Raw genomic sequence first — 17,330 nt, forward strand, 5'->3', positions numbered from 1 at the left:
TATCTACTCTCATAAATCTCTTCAAAATCCCAGGGTGAATGGTGCGGCTGATGCAATTACGTCTGCTTTCGGGTGGTGCAAAGGGATGCTCTGGGGGTATCATCCACTAGGATCTTCACCCCTGGACTTTGTCAGAGCCTCCCGCAGCCTGGGGGTGAGGGGCAGATTAGTGAGAGGTGACCCCCGGGCACCATGATACTGTCTGCCCAGGATCCCCCCACCAGTGGGGCTCCCACCGCACCCCCCCGATGCTGGCCCAGTACCTGTAAGTACGTCTCCAGGGCCGTCCACGCATTCCAGTTTTTCACATTGGGACCCTTGCCCAGGTAAATTCGGACTCTCTTCTCCCGAACCGGGGGCCACAGAGCAATGTTGGCTCGTCCTCGAGGGATGCCCAGGACTGTCTCGTGCACGTAGACACACCACAGGTTGCAGGTGGCCTCGGTGGTGTGCGGGGGGAACTCCCACTCCTGCCGCTGCTGGTTGCGGCCCAGCTCGTGCACGGGGCCCCAGAGACCCTTGGTTCTGATGAGTTTCTCATTGATGAGTTCCTGCACCGACTCCAGGTGGCACATGATGGGGTAGCCTGCGTGCATCCAGCCTGGGAAAGGCAGGAGGGGGAGGAGAGGGTCAGGGTGCTCCCCACCCACCTAATTCTCCTCTGTACTGTGTCTCCCCAAACACCCAGAATGCTCAGAAAGGCAAACCCAGACCCTTCCGGGCTTTTCTCCTTATCTCCTCGTTCTGTAAGAATGCTTTCGTTCTCACTCTGACTGGCTATAGATACGGAGGCAGGTTTGGGATCACTGTTCACATTACTATTCAATTTTTTTTCTGCTTCTCTGAGAGTGCCCTGTCCATGTGGACCCGTCATTATACTCTTCTCCTCAAAATTAAGAACTAGTGGTTCCCCTATCATTATTTACATATGCAGCTGTCCAGGCTGGCACCTCTTTACAGTGATCATCTGAGTACACCAAGGGCACTAGGGTCCAGAGGCGATTTCCGTGGTTCTTTAATTTGCACATGCTCTTCATTTTTCAGGTCTCCTGACCCCCTGGCAAATAGCCCTTTATTCAGTGCTTTCTCCCAACCCCTGTGACCCAGGAAGAGGCCCTCTGCTATCTTTCTCCACTCCCTAAAGTCCCCTGACGAATGCCTGTGAAAGCCCAGCCCTTATGGTCTGCACCATTTCCACTGTTGGATAAGATCTCTTGACATGCTGACTAAAACTGTTACACATTTTAACATACTATGTACATACAGTTGTGTGTTGTTTAGTCACTCAGTCGTGTCCGACTCTTTGTGACCCCATGGGCTGCAGCATGCCAGGCTTCCCTGTCCTTCACCATCTCCCGGAGTTTGCTCAGACTCATGTACATATGGTTCTAGGACCTGCTTTTTATGTGTCACATAACGCTTCCCTGGTGGCTCAGACAGTAAAGAATCCGCCTGCAATGCTAGACACCTGGGTTCGATCCCTGGGTTGGGAAGATCCCCTGGAGAAGGGATAGGTTACCCAATCCAGTATTCTTGCCTGGAGAATCCCATGGACAGAGGAGCCTGGTAGGCTACAGTCTATGGGGTCACAAAGAGTTGAATACAACTGAGCGACTTTCACTAACTAATCTCATCATATTTTGCTATGCCATCAAAATATCTCTTTAAATGTCTTCCTAGTGCCTATCGAAAGTACATTACTTAACCATCCTGTAACTGTTGGACACTTAGGTGGTTTCTGATGTTTTGCTGGGGGAGACAGCCAAGTCTCCTTTTTAATGTATTTTTTCCCTTTCTATTTAAATAGCAAGGATTACATCGCATGTGCTAAGTCACTTCCGTCATGTCCAACTCTTTGCGACCTCATGGACTGTAGCCCACCAGGCTCTTCTGTCCATGAAATTTTGCAGGCAAAGATATTAGAGCAGATTGCCTTTTCCTCCTCTAGGGGAATCTTCCCAACCCAGGGATCAAACCCGCGTCTCCTGCATTGGCAGGCTGGTTCTTTCCCGCTAGCGCCACCTGATAAAGCAAGGCCCTGAGGGGGCAGCATGCACAGAGGTTTGCCCCAGGCACTCACCAACTGAGATCTGCACGTCTGCAACGATCCTCTGAGGCAGACGCAGCGGGAAGGGCTCGGCCCCCAATCGGGCCACGGCCTGCATCACCTCATCCCAGAGGCGAAGCAGCGGCTCAGGGTTCTCCAGGGTGCGGAGGTTCGCGGTCGGCACCGTCAGGATGATGTTGTCTGTGGCCAGCTCTCCCCAGGGACCTGGGTTCTCCTGGATCTGCCGCTTCCACTCTTCCTGGGTTGTCTCCCCTGGAAGACAGGCCACAGGGCTTGAAACTCACTTTCCCAAGTCCCTCCCATTAATGCATACCACCTGAACCCCTCCAGGAGAACACCAAGGCCGTCAATAACCACAAACCCCTCTAACCTTTTCTACAAAGGTCCCAGGGATGTGATGTGGTTTGGTCTTTATCTCCTTGGCCTCAAATCTAAGGAAGCAGACCTCCCTTCCCTCTGCCAGTCCAAACCTCTCTCTTCCTACACCAGGCAGCCCCAGAGGGCCTCCTCACCCCAGCTCTCCCTGTGCCTTGGGGTTCACTCCAAGGCATCCACTCACCTAGCTTGTAGTAGGGAGCACGCACAGCTCCCTTAACCGTGACGGGCACGGTGCCCAGCTTGCTGCTCTGAGGCACGATGATGTACAGGAGGCCCCCCCAGAGGCAGGTGATGGACTTGGTGGATTTGTCCAGGCAGCAGCGGTTAATCACCAGGGGGCCTCGGAACAGCTTGCTGGCCCTGGTCAGGTCATCGGTGTGGCAGCCAATCTGTATCTGGAGCAGAGAGATCCCCGAGGAGTGTGACCCTGGGGCACGTGTGGGCGGAAGGGGAAAGTGCCCAGGACAGGGGGACAGGAAGGGTCATGGGTCCAGGAACCCCAGCTAAGTCCAAGCATCCCACCATTTGTAAGCCCTGTGTTCGAAACCCATGAAATTGTACCATCCCTCAAGGTTGTATGGAACAGACTCTGTAAATCTACTGGCAAGGGGTCAAACAGCTCTATTAAGGGTCCTGCTGAGACGCAGACCAGAGGGGCACCAGGTATGACGCAGATGCTAATTCCGGGGAGAGGCACTCCCATACAGAGTCCCTTGGTGTCTCTGTAACAGAGAATCCTAGGCTGGCTGTTCCCTGGGAGTGAATCTGGCTTTGGGAATGGGCAGAGGGCATCCTGCCTTCTGACCAGAGAGAAGGCCCAGGAGGAAGCAGTGTGACTGGCTGATGCGGTGAAGGATTGATTCAGTTCTTCCTGTTTTCCAAGGCCCCTGTTCCTGGGCCAGTGGAGTGACCCCTGTCCTCAGAGGTGTCCTGGGACTGTTTTCCAGGGTTTATGCTAAACAAGTTCCAGGATACATGCTGCTGCTACTGCTGCTAAGTCGCTTCAGTCGTGTCCGACTCTATGCGACCCCAGAGACAGCAGCCCACCGGGCTCCACCGTCCCTGGGATTCTCCAGGCAAGAACACTGGAGTGGGTTGCCATTTCCTTCTCCAATGCATGAAAGCGAAAAGTCAAAGTGAAGTTGCTCAGTCGTGTCTGACTCTTAGTGACCCCATGGACTGCAGCCCACCAGGCTCCTCCATCCGTGGGATTTTCCAGGCAAGAGTACTAGAGTGGGGTGCCTTCTCCGTCCAGGATACATACAGGCACAAAATAGATGCTAACCATCACAATGACCCTCAAGGGGGACAGAGCAGGACGGTATCTGAATTTTGCAAATAGGATGTGTGTGTGTGTGTGTGTGTGTGTGTGTGTGAAAATGACAGAGCCGGAGTGGACTGGGCAAGTGTGTGACGTCCCAGGGAAGAAGCCTGAGTGTGTAGCACCTCATGCTTCCATGTGAGATGTACATGGGATGAAATGTGAACTGAGATTTACTAGATGCCACTGTATTTTAGGGCACCATCCATCTGGTATCTTTCTTCTCCCCACCTGTGACATTTAAGCTAAAAGCACAAGATTTGAGCCAGAAGTTGGTCAGGGCTGTGCCCTGGGGCTCTGAAATGTATCAAATCCATACATTTAAATCAATCAGTTAGATGTTCTGCCCCTTAGCTGTTTCATCCTAAGCAAGTAAAGGGGCAGAAGTACATGCCCTGTATTGCCAATTGGGGAGGAAAATGCAACCCACTCCAGTCATCTTTCCTGGAAAACTCCATAGACAGAGGCGCCTGGTGGGCTACAGTCCATGGGGTCGCAAAGAGTCGGACACGACTGAGAGACTAAATGACAACATTGCCAGTAGGGTGTCGACTACGAAAGCAGGAGCATCTGGCTTCTGTGTTATGTGGGGGGATAGGGCATGCCTTACCTTCAGGTCAGCAGAGGCGGCGGCTTCAGGCAGGGAGACCTCAATAATTTGCCTTCCGGGTATGTAGAGCCCGGTGCTCATCCAGCAGTACCTGGTGCCTGCCAAGAGTCAGGGAAGAGCAGGCGTTATCCTACCCGACACAGTTCCATCTGCAGCCAGCTCCCAGAGTCCCTCCAGCAGCTCTGCCTCCCTGCCGCCCTGGCTCTCATCTTCCAAGCATTCCCTAAAATCCCAACCTCGTCCTCGTTGAGATTTGCACGGCAGAGGCTTGAGATGGCCCCGGAGGTGACCAGACCTCAGCTGAGCTGCAGAAGTCATCCCCCCACGTTCCCACCTGCCCGGCTCCCATCCACCCCTCCTTCCTCACCCGGGTTGTTGCAGTTGACCTCCACGGTGATGGGAGATTCCGAGGGGCGCAGATAGGGGCTGCTGTACATGTCTTCAATTTCGGGGACTAACAGAGATAGGTCGCTTCCCGAGTGAGCCAGCCCCGTGGCCAGGGAGAGCATGGCACCCCGGCAGCAGTCGTTGATGACCGGGTTCTCACGGGTCGCCACCGGGAGCCGATAGCGACTCAGCAGCTTCCTTAGAAGCCGGTGTACCGACATGTAGGCAGGGATCTCCTCCGCGGGGATTTGCAGAAAAGCCGCGCCGTCCGGACCCAGCTTGGCCAACCAGCCCTTCTCCACGTTCCCTCTCTTTCTGCCCATGATAACCTGGAACTCAGCCAGGGTGGAGCGGAAGTGGTAGGTCCTTATCCCCGCCTTGGGAGTACGAAAGGGCCCCGGGTTGAGGCTTTGGCTGGTGATGCTAATGCCAAAGGGGTTGAGGAGGAGGTTTCCGGGGAACCGTGCCAAAGGGGACACGCCTGGGTTCTTGAAGGCCCACCACCAGGCCTGGGCTCCGACAAACAGGCCCCCGCCTTCGGCTACAAACTCCTGCAGCTCCTTGACTCCTACATCACTCACGGGCTCAAAGCAATAGACACTGGCATCGCTGGTCAGATTGGGCTCAATGCTGGTGTCTATGCCCCCCACGGCGAGCAGCCCACTCAGAGTCCTCAGCTCCGTCTGTACCACGATCTTGCCTCTGCGGCCCGCGTCCAGCCAGCGGACGGCGTTGAGCAAGAAGGGGCCCAGTTTACCCACGGTGAACAGAACCTTGTGGCCAGTCACGACCACCCGGCCCCGGCCGTAGCGGGCAGCCGCTATGACACAGCCGTGGTAGGAATCTAGCCCCAGGGGAAAGGCTAAGGCCCCGTGCACTAGCAGCTGGGATGGGAAACAGTCTGAATTGGTGATGTCCAGCTCAGAAATCCCGTGCAGGAGCTCATCTCTGTCCTCGGAGAGATCATCCTCACAACTGCAAAAGACACACATGTTCTCTGTTACAAAGTGCTCAGCACAGCACCCAGCATGTAGCAAGTGGTAGACTTAAGAATATCATCTTTAGCTCTTGCGAGAGAACTAGGACAGACCTGAGCTCCCTGGGTGTGGAGACTTGGAGGGAAGACAGAGGGCCTGGACATTGATCCTGCTCTATCCTTCTCTGTGTATTAACCTTCCAAAGGAAATCTTGAAAGAAGGCCTGCTGGGTTTACTCAATACTGTATCTTCAATAGTCTGGATTTAAGTGTCTGTTCAGCCTTTTAAGCACTATATAAAGAACTGAAGGAGAAATCATGGTTTCATTCTTCTAAGGGGGCTTGTTTATAATTTCATGCCACTAACTTTCTGCAAATAAAGCTAACAGAGAGCTGAGTTAGTTAGTGGCTCGAGTGAAGAACCACTGTTATCCCAAAAAGTAGGGCAGGGAGCTGACTGGCCTCAACTCTTTTGAGACCCTCCTGTTACTTGAACCCAAGAGGACTGACTGTCTACACCCAGAATTCCATACATTCATTTCTGGCCCAACAGGAGTGATACATATCCATGCTGTAAGGCTCTTCTCATCACCAACTGTTTCTGTCTCTGTGTGTGTGCATGCTCAGCTGTGTTTGACTCTTTGCAACCCTTTGGATGGAGCCTCTGACCATGGGATTCTCCAGGCGAGAATATTGGAGTGGGTTACCATTTCCTCCTCCAGGGGATGTTTCTGACCCAGGGATTGAACCTGCATCTCCTGCATTGCAGGCAGATTCTTTACCTGCTGAGCCACTGGGGAAGCCTCAACTGTTTCTATCTAAGGGTAACAAACTCCTATAAGGCTTCAGGACACTGAGAGAGTCATTTCCTAGGCAGGTTGATAGGGAGTCTAGGGGTCCCCAAGGAGAGAGGGGTCTGGAATTCTCAAGGAGGAAGAAAGTACAAACTTTTTTTCTTTCTCCACATTCCTTAGGATTATATAACAATAATGTATCCTGCCTGAGGACAGTCTTTGGATTAAACCTTCTGGCTAATTCTGTTATCTTAAAATGTAAATTATGGGAGTAGGTCTGATGAGGTCTTTACAACCTCCAGACATTCTTTGGAATATATAACTTCATTGTTAACACTAGCAAGCGGGTACTCTTTCTGCCCCCTTCTGATGCCTATGTCAGAAGCTTTCTCTATCTCCTTTATACTTTAAACACCTATAACCCCAAAATGGGGATTCAGCCCTGGATAGTGGAATTATGAAGGGAATGAGGTAGAGTGATCTCTCTCTATAAGCTTGAGATCCCAGAGCTGGTTAAGCCCCTCTCACTGATTGTGTGACTGTATGGTCAGAGGCAGCTGTAAGGAAACACTGAAAAAGGGGAGTCAGGTAGTGGCATGTTTGTAGTATTGTGTTTGTAGTATCTCTGTGGTTGGCAGAGCTGTAATTAACTGATGGGGAAACTACAGTTCTCTTAGCAGGCCCAAACCTTTCCTGAAATAAAGGCATCACCCTACAAGATGGCTCTCCAGCTCCTTGAAGCACTAACATTAAAAGCACTCATCCAGCTGTTTTTGCTCTGATTCCAAAATCACCAGACAACCTTGTGATTACAATATTGCTTCTAGCGATCATTTGCCTAAAGAAAGAAGTCATTCTTTCTTTATAGAGCAGCCAGGGTGGTCTATTTTTTGTGACATTTATATTTCTCCAGCAACATCTTAGTATATCTTTAATTTGCTGATTTTATTATATATATTAATATAATTATTATATATAAATACTTGCATTGTATATAATATATTTGCATAAATAATATACAATATATAAAATACAATACAATATATAATACAATGTATAATTGTATTATATTGTATATAATGTTATCTATTAATAAATAAAATTATTATTGTATATAATTAATAATAATTTGTGCTTAGTCACTCAGTTGTGTCTGACTCTTTGTGACTCCATGGACTGTAGCCCACCAGGCTCTTCTGTCCATGAGGATTCTACATGCAAGTATACTGGAGTGGGTCGTCATGCCTTCCTCCAGGGGATCTTCCCAACCCAGGGATTGAGCCCAGGTCTTCCACATTGCAGGAGGATTCTTTACCATCTAAGATACCAGGGCAACCCAATTAATATTAACATATATATTAATAATATATATATAATAAAATCAGCAAATTAAACATATACAAAGATTATACATACAAAATTAAGTAAAAAATGTTTTAGCTCTTATAATGAGTTCTGCTCATAAATTTCAAGCAATTAACTGTCTTACAAGTGTAGTCAGTGAAAAGGTGATCTACACTGGCGTTAAGGTTTATACACTAGCTTGTTACAGCAAAATGAGAAACACTGAATGTGCCAAGTTGAGACTCAGACGCTGTGTCAATAGTAGGCTTCATCAGCAGGACCCTAGTGAGGTCCTGCTCACCGATGAGGCTGGGACATCGTCATTTTGTCTGTTATTTCCAACAGCCACGACTTATGTGCAGGGGAAGACAAATGATCGTTTCATTAAAAAACCTGAAGTGGATTTTGACTTTTCCTGTCCCTCTCTGTTTTGAAATGAAACAAAAGTTACATAAAAAAGAATAAAACCATGATAGTACTAGATTTCAAGAAGGGTGCAGTCAGCAAACTGGGACAGGAGGAATTAATAGGAAAGATAAACCAAACAAAATAAGATTGATCAGAAACCTAAGAGAAAAGAAGAATCTGGAAGCACACATAAGTGAAAGAGAAGATCAAGAAAACAAAAACAACAGGGGTTATCATTTGTCCTGAGAAAATGTACTTCAGTAACCAATAATGACCAATCTAGAAATTCAATGCCATTTAACACTTAAACAGAAATAAAAAATATTTGATGAAAATAAATAGCATGAAATATAAGCACCAATCTAAACAAAGGGAAAACCAACTCCCTCCAAAATAAGTGATAACTGGAGAAGGTCCTAAATAAATATTGTAGATCATTGGAGAGTTTTGAGATACATTATCTCTCTGCAGGAAAAAAAAGGAGACAGGCTGCTATAAAAAGTTAATAATCAGAATAAAAATATAACTGCCAAACAGACAACCCTATTTAATACAAGGGCAGAAAAATAAGTATTGATGTAGCTGAAGACTATGAACAAACCAACAGGCAGGTTGAGTGAAGTGATTCATTAAGAGAAAATGAAGGATAGATAAGAAGACTAATGGCTAGCAAGAAGTTCCAAAAGCAAAGAACAAAGAAGAAATAAACATTTAATTTGATGAAAATTTCTTTGTGCTAAAAAAACGATTTGAGTTTTTAGAATGAAATGACATTACCAACTTGATGGACGTGAGTTTGAGAAGGTTCTAGGAGTTGGTGATGGACAGGGAAGCCTGGAGTGCTGCAGTCCATGGGGTCGCAAAGAGTTGGACACGACTGAGCAACTGAACTGAACTGAATGCAAATCAGTATAAATGAAATACAGAAGGTCTGGTCAATTCATAGCAAGTTTATGAGCTTTAAAGTACAAAGAAAAGCAAAAACCAAATTACCTACAAAGAAAAAAGTGAAATCAGTGCCCTAAAAATAGTATTTCAGTGCAATGAAAATATTCTGTATGATACATAGCTGCAGCAAGACTCTTCACCGCATAGGGAATACTGTAACTGTCAAAAGGATTACTGAAACTCACCATTCACTTAAGTTTTTCAGAGAAGTTACTTGAGGTTATGCTGTGTAGGTCTAGAGAAACAAAAATGAATACAATATAGGAACAGATTGTCTACACGAAGCAATGGTGGGCAAAAGTGCCAATGTATTGTATAACTAATGCTGAAAAACTGCTGATAAAGTTCTTGTGATATTTGATGTGATTGGCAAGAAATCATTCTGAATTAATAGGAGACACAATATTAAAAACAAAGCGAACAAAGAAACAAAGCTAAGGCAAAACTAAATTACAACCAGAAAACCAGATGATTTCAAAACAACTTGGGTAATAAGGAGTGAGCACAGAAAAGTATAAGGATGGGAGAAATGGAATTCTTGTTTTGAGTGAAAAGGTAGATTATAAAAACAAGTTAATTGTCAACTCAGACAGAAAAATGTACATTTGTTAAAAAATTAAAGGCAACATGGCAAATATGGGTATTAATGTATAATAAAAGGTGGCATTTTATGTTATTGGGAAGAGAGGAACTGGACCTGTACATCACCCAAATACATAGAAAAATTTTCAAATGTATCAGAGATATAAATTTTACAAATGAAACCACACATGCACTGAAAGAAACTAAGAGTGGAGTCTTTCATTATCTCTGTGGTCCATTGTTCAGTCATGCCCAGCTCTTAGCGACCCCGTGGACTGCAGCATGCCGGGTTTCCCTGTTCTTTTACTCTCTAGGGGTGATGAAAGCATTCTAATTATGACCTCCAATCAGAGGTGATAACAGAAGATTGACCATTATTATACAGTGTTTTGATCACTTTAGCTTTCCAGTAAATCTGGAAATTATGTTAGTTATTTTCATTTGCATTTAATTTTAGAACCAGTTTGAACTTTGGTTGGGGTTGCACTGAATCTATAGCTAATTTGGGGAAAAACTGACATCTTAAAAATACTGAGTGTCCTGGTCCATCAACATGGTGTATTTCACTATTTCTTTAGGTTTTATTTAATTTCTCCCAGTGATGTTTTGTGGTTTTCAGCATACATGTTGTATGACACATTTTGTTAAATTTGCTAGTATTTCATGATTTTGGACCCTGTCTTAACAGATATTGTATTTTTAATTTCAATGACCAGTTACTACTATATAAAAATATAATTTATTTTTGTATATTGACTTTATATCCTGAAACCTTGCTAAACTCAATTATTACAGTGGCTTTTTTTTTTTGCAGAGTTTTAAGAATATTTTACATAGAAAATCATGTTTTCTGCAAAAAAACATAGGTGTGCTTCTTAAATTTAACCTCTATGCCTTTTTACTTGCCTTACTGCACTGGCTAGAAACTTAAGTACGATGTTATATAAAAATATCCTTCCTGGCCTTGTTCTCAATCTGAGGGTATTTCACCAGAAAGTATGCTCTTGGCTATCAGCTTTTCAAAGAGGACTCATCACACTGAGCAGTTTCCTTTTATTTCTGCTTTGTGGAAATTTTATCATGATTTGATATTGAATTTTGTCAGTTCTTTTTTTCTGTCTGTGTGCAACTATTGAATTATATGATGTTTCTCATTTATTTTGCATTAAGAAAATAAACTGTGAATTAATTTGATATCTGAATGTTAAACCAGCCAAGCAGTCCTAGAATGAGCCTTATTTGTCATGATGTATTATCCTTTTTACATATTGTAATCTGTTTACAATATTTTATTAAGAATTTTTGCATCTATGTTCATGAGGGACACTGCTCTGAGTTTTCTTGTCTTGCAACGTCTTTCTTTGGCTTTAGTATCAGAGAAATACTGGTTTAATAAATCAAATTACAAAAACTTTCCTCTCCTCTTATTTCTGAAAGAGTTCATGTAGAGTTAGTATCAAAAATGCCGCAGTGCAAACTGTATGCAGTGATTACCTCTGGACAGAAGAATTAGTAGGAGGCAGAGGTGGGGGACGAAGGTCTTTCACTTTTTACTTTTCATCCTTTGGGACTATTTCTTTTTTTCCCAGTAAGCATTTATTTTGAAATTGCAGAAGGGAAAATGTTTATAAAAAGGAAAAGAAAACGGAATTGTGATTTAGCAATTTCTTTTCTAAAGTGGCACATCTTCCCACTTGAATTCACTCTCTAAAAACTTCTAGTTTTGTGAGAACCAGTTAATACAATTTTATTATAAATGGCTAGGAATGTAGTAAGAAGTGCAAGGTTTGGTAGGTATGTATATTCACCCCACCTCGCTGGGTCATGACCTGACTTAACGTTGGCAGTTAGCATTCTATCTATCCTAGCAATGACTTCCAAGGACTTGTGGATCCTTGTTACAAATAAGTTTATTAATATCTGTTCAGATATTTTATCTGCCTGCAATGCAGGAGACCTGAGTTCAATTGTTTTCAGAACTACTTGGGGACTCATAGTCATGTTGATTATCTTCAGTAATTTGGCAGGTTACTTATTTCACATAGATAGTCACGTTTCAAAAATCTGAAATCTTTTTAATCTGGAATTCAAAAGATTGTTTTATATATAATATCCCTTGACTATCTTTCAAAATGAAGTGGAGATTATCTATCTATCTATATATGGTATCAATTTCTGCTGCTGCTGCTGCTAAGTCGCCTCAGTTGTGTCTGACTCTGCAACCCTATAGACGGCAGCCCACCAGGCTCCCCCGTCCCTGGGATTCTCCAGGCAAGAACACTGGAGTGGGGTGCCATTTCCTTCTCCAATGCATGAAAGTGAAAAGTGAAAGTGAAGTCACTCAGTCGTGTCCGACTCTCAGCGACCCCATGGACTGCAGCCCACCAGGCTCCTCCGTCCATGGGATTTTCCAGGCAAGAGTGCTGGAGTGGGGTGCCATTGCCTTCTCTGGGCATCAGTTTCTAATGTCTGCCAGTTCAGGTTTCATAGGAGTGTTTTCAAGCCAAGGAATTTGGAGCATGTGGTATTTCAAAGCATGACTGTTGTTCTACATTCTTTTCTCGTATCTCTAATGATTGTGAATATACACAGATCACTGAAGACTGAAAACCATTCTCAATGGAGTAATAGCTGAAATGAGGACAAGGACCTTCTATTATACTCAAGTACTTTCCATTTAAAGGGAGAAAGAGTGGAAAGCACACGCTAACTCACGGTGTGTAAATTGCTAGCTGCAACCTCAGGTTTCTGAGTTCTACTGAACCTAGATATCACAGCCTTCTTCCTACAACAGGTACTTGCTTTTTGTATTTCCTCCAAGCTGGTTATTGGAGATGTTTCTGCACTTCTGATTCTCAGATCTCTGGAAATAATTTTCTTGAAATAGGAAATAATGCCTGAGATTACAGCATATACTCAACAAAAATGCTGGCCTAAATGAATGGATGAATGAACAAACACAGAACAAGAACTCTTAACAGAAGCCTGAGATTTGTGTTAAAATGGGACAAGGGCCTTCTTATCCAAAAACAGAGCAAACTATTGTGGTTGAATCTCCCAGAACCTCCCTTAGACTGATTATCTAATAATATGTTTAATCAGCATAAATCTCTTTATTGGTAAAGCCAATTCCGTGTCTAGTCTTTGCTTGGTTAAATGCATAAAGAGGATAAAACATGGCAGCTGGTCCTGCTGCTGCTGCCTCAGTTTGATGGAGGAAATAGGAAAAGTATCAGTTAAAATATCAATAGCTTATACAACTGGGGCAGCACACATGACTTGGGGCAAAGAAGCATAACGATGGATGCCAGGTATATCTCAATGGTTGGAAACGATATTCATGACCTCATATGCTTATATACCATAACATGAAGGCTGATGTCAAAACAATTAAAGTATTTTAGGTACTTTGAACATGTTTCTTAATTCACTGAATTCTTACAACCACTCATAAAGGTAGTCATTATTAATCCTACTTTAAAGATGAGGCTTATCTGTTGCTCAAGGTTTTAGAGCAAGCAACAGACATTATTTAGGAACTTATTAACTTCAGATATGCAGATGACACCACCCTTATGGCAGAAAGTGAAGAAGAACTAAAGAGCCTCTTGATGAAACTGAAAGAGGAGACTGAAAAAGTTGGCTTAAAGCTCAACATTCAGAAAACGAAGATCATGGCATCCTGTCCCATTACTTCATGGCAAATAGATGGGGAAACAGTGGAAACAGTGGCTGATTTTATTTTTGGGGGCTCCAAAATCACTGCAGATGGTGATTGCAGCCATGAAATTAAAAGATGCTTACTCCTTGGAAGGAAAGTTATGACCAACCTAGGTAGCATATTAAAAAGCAGAGATATTACTTTGCCAACAAAGGTTCATCTAGTCAAGGCTATGGTTTTTCCAGTAGTCATGTATGGATGTGAGTGAAAGAAAGAAATTGAAGTCGCTCAGTCCTGTCCGACTCTTTGCAACCCCATGGACTGTAGCTTACCAGGCTCCTCTGTTCATGGAATTTTCCAGGCAAGAGTACTGGAGTGGATTGCCATTTCCTTCTCCAGGGGATCTTCCTGACCCAGGGATTGAACCCGGGTCTCCCACATTGTAGGCAGACACTTTACCATCTGAGCCACCAAATGTGAGAGTTGGACTATAAAGAAAGCTGAGCACCAATGAATTGATGCTTTTGAACTGTGGTGTTGGAGAAGACTCTTGAGAGTCCCTTGGACTGCAAGGAGATCCAACCAGTCCATCCTAAAGGAGATCAGTCCTGGGATTTCTTTGGAAGGAATGATGCTAAAGCTGAAACTCCAGTACTTTGGCCACCTCATGCGAAGAGTTGACTCATTGGTAAAGACCCTGATGCTGGGAGGGATGGGGGACAGGAGGAGAAGGGGACGACAGAGGATGAGATGATAGGTGGCATCACCAACTCAATGGACATGGGTTTGGGTGAACTCCGGGTGTTGGTGATGGACAGGGAGTCCTGGTGTGTTGCAATTCATGGGGTCTCAAAGAGTCACACACGACTGAGTGACTGAACTGAACTGAACCAAAGGCTGGCCTCCACTAAAATGGTGCTTTTCCCAGTAGATATGATATCTCTTACTAGAATCCTGAGTCTTGAAATGAGGCTGTGTTTATGACAGTGGATCCAGTATTTGTTTGAATGAATGTGTAATAGAAAGAAGGTGGCTCTGTACACAAAGTACAACAGCCATTGCCTTCAGAGCTGGAGGTACAGTGGAGGCCAGTGAGGATAAGTGGAAGGAAGAGTAGACACTGCTCAGCAAACAGAGTCCCGGTGGTGTGGTCATATAGGCAACGTGGTGGCTTCAGTCCAGTTCAGTCGCTCAGTCGTGTCTGACTCTTTGCAACCCCACGGACTGCAGCACATCAGGCTTCCCTGTCTATCACCAATTCCTGGAACTTACTCAAACTCATGTCCATTGAGATGGTGATGCAATACAACCATCTCATCTTCTGTTGTCCCTTTCTCCTCCTGCCACATGGTGGCTAGTACCCTACAAGGAGACCATGGTGCTTTCTAGGCAGGAAGTAAGGGCAGTGACTCTGAGGCTTGTGTCCTGACATCTGTGGCTGTTCTTACCAGCCTAAAAGTGGATCATCAGGCTTTATCACTTAGGGTTTTATTTTTATGATCATAAAAGTAGTAATTTCTTCTGTTGAAAATTTGATTCATTTTGATAAGGCCTGTGGACAGTTTACTCTTAGAAAGTTTACCCTAAGATCTTATTTAGAATGTATTTTAATAAGAAATGTGCAAGTAACAAAGTCAAAGCTATCTTAATTCACACTTGCATGTTCAAATGTGGGTTTAAAAATAAATAGCAAGGCATTTGGGCAGAGTAACTAAATCCACAGGGACTTTCAATGTGAACTTGATGGCCAGTGATGGAAAGAACCTCTGTTACTGAATTCTAATAGAAGCATGTTGGTGTCTAGTGTTGTCTGATACTTCTAAAATGAACTGACGATATGTAATACAGTATTACATAGTTACAAGATGACTGATGAAAGATCCAAATCTTCAGTAGAAACCAAATGATTAAATAAATGAGGTATATATTGGCATTCACATAATTGCCAATTTTAAAGATTACACAGAATGTAATAATATATAATTGTTTTTATATTTTTAAAGATTACATAAAATGTAATCTATTTTATAATTTTAATAATTACACAGAATGAAAAATGTGTATGAGCAGAATTCAAAACAGCATGTATATTAAGATGACAAGGGTATAAAATTATGAATGAATAGGAAAGAGATGAAAACAGTTACATTGTGGGTTTATGATTTAATAATTTTAAAATAAAAATTAGAAAGTAAGGATCCAGCAATATTGAAAAAGTAGTTTAAAAGAGTATGCCATGAAGAATAATCATAATTCAAAAATACAGCTGGCCTTTGAACAACACAGGTTTGAAATGTGTGGGTCCACTTCTATGCACACACACACATGATTTAACCAAAAAGGAAAAAATTTCAGATTCAGAGAGATACAGACATAACCAAAGAAAAAACAGGTATGATTTTGATAGAGAAAAACATCTTTTAAGGAAACTAACTTAACTAAAGGGGATTATGCTGTTAATGGAATGAGGCTCAGGTTTTACCTTGCTGTTCCTTAGAATGGAGATCTTTGTAAACAGAAGTTTGATCAACCTGATCAATCTCTGTGTCTCTGAATAACTCTTTCCTCACTGCACATGTGAGTATGGAGCTGTGGGGTGTTCCAGGAGTGCCATGCCAAGGAGAGGCCACAGATCTTCCCCAAAGTCTCTATACTAAATCTGGTGTGCCCTCCTCACCCAGTCCGCCCTCACCTCACTCTGCACCCATCAGAAATACCTATGCTTTTTGCTCCAAGGATGCTGAGAGTTTTCATGTACAATATAAGGCATGGCCTGGTGTGATTTTTCTACTGCTAGGACTACTCCAGCTTCTCATCTCTTTCTTCATCCATCCAATCATCCATCTAATACGTGTTTACTGAACACCTACTAACCATGTTCAATACCGTATGAGGTGCTGGAGGACAATGTGAATGGAATAGGTTCATTCCATTCACATTCCAATGGAACATCACAATGGGTGATGTCCTCAAAGAACTTTCCATGAAGCTTGTCCCTGAATCCATCACCTGCCTCCTTCATTCTCCATCATCATGTCTTTTGCTCCCAGAGATAAAATCATCTCTAAGATTAAAGATGTGCCACCTTTCTGTATCTCAGCTTTTGAATTCTCTAGCTCTTCAGTCAGTTCAGTTGCTCAGTCGTGTCTGACTCTTTGCGACCCCATGAATAGCAGCACGCCAGGCCTCCCTGTCCATCACCAACTCCCAGAATTCACTCAGACTCACGTCCATCGAGTCAGTGATGCCATCCAGCCGTCTCATTCTCTGTTTTCCCCTTCTCCTCCTGCCCCCAGTCCCTCCCAGCATCAGAGTCTTTTCCAATGAGTCAACTCTTCGCATGAGATGACCAAAGTACAGGAGTTTCAGCTTCAGCATCATTCCTTCCAAAGAAATCCCAGGGCTGATCTCCTTCAGAATGGACTGGTTGGATCTCCTTGCAGTCCAAGGGACTCTCAAGAGTCTTCTCCAACACTCTCTAGCTCTTACTTCCATCCTAATCCCATCTGGCTGGATATTTCAAAACCTTTCTGAAAGCTCTCTAGACTTGGTTTGTTTTCCTTTTCCTTATATTTCATTTGCAAGCAACCTTGACCTATGACCTTCTTGGATCAGTCATGCCAACCCTGAGATTCAGCAATATATACATTTTACTAGGTCTTCCCTGTAGCTCAAATGGTAAAGAATCTGCCTGCAATGAAGAAGGCCGGGGTTCGATCCCTGGGTCAGGGAGATCCTGTGGAGAAGGGAATGGCAATCCACTCCAGTACTCTTGCCTGGAGAATCCCATGGACAGAGGAGCCTGGTGGGCTACAGTCTGTGGGATCGCAGAGCGTGGGACACGATGAGTGAG

At 44.1% G+C, this 17,330-nt stretch overlaps 1 protein-coding gene across 5 annotated transcripts in view; it reads right to left on the minus strand.

Annotated features, from left to right (window-relative positions):
* Positions 1–17,330, minus strand: part of TCAF1 (TRPM8 channel associated factor 1) — a 51,285-nt gene that overhangs the window by 6,862 nt on the left and 27,093 nt on the right. For all 5 annotated transcript variants that reach the window (XM_025291738.2, XM_025291739.2, XM_025291736.2 and 2 more), the window contains 5 exons: positions 4,745–5,739; positions 4,378–4,475; positions 2,628–2,841; positions 2,081–2,320; positions 264–601 (listed from right to left, as the gene is read on the minus strand). In XM_025291738.2, the coding sequence (XP_025147523.2) occupies positions 264–601; positions 2,081–2,320; positions 2,628–2,841; positions 4,378–4,475; positions 4,745–5,739 (1,885 nt within the window). The remainder of the gene's footprint in view (positions 1–263; positions 602–2,080; positions 2,321–2,627; positions 2,842–4,377; positions 4,476–4,744; positions 5,740–17,330) is intronic.

This window comes from Bubalus bubalis, chromosome 8 (genome assembly GCF_019923935.1).
Source record: "Bubalus bubalis isolate 160015118507 breed Murrah chromosome 8, NDDB_SH_1, whole genome shotgun sequence".
Classification (NCBI taxonomy): Eukaryota; Metazoa; Chordata; class Mammalia; order Artiodactyla; family Bovidae; genus Bubalus; species Bubalus bubalis.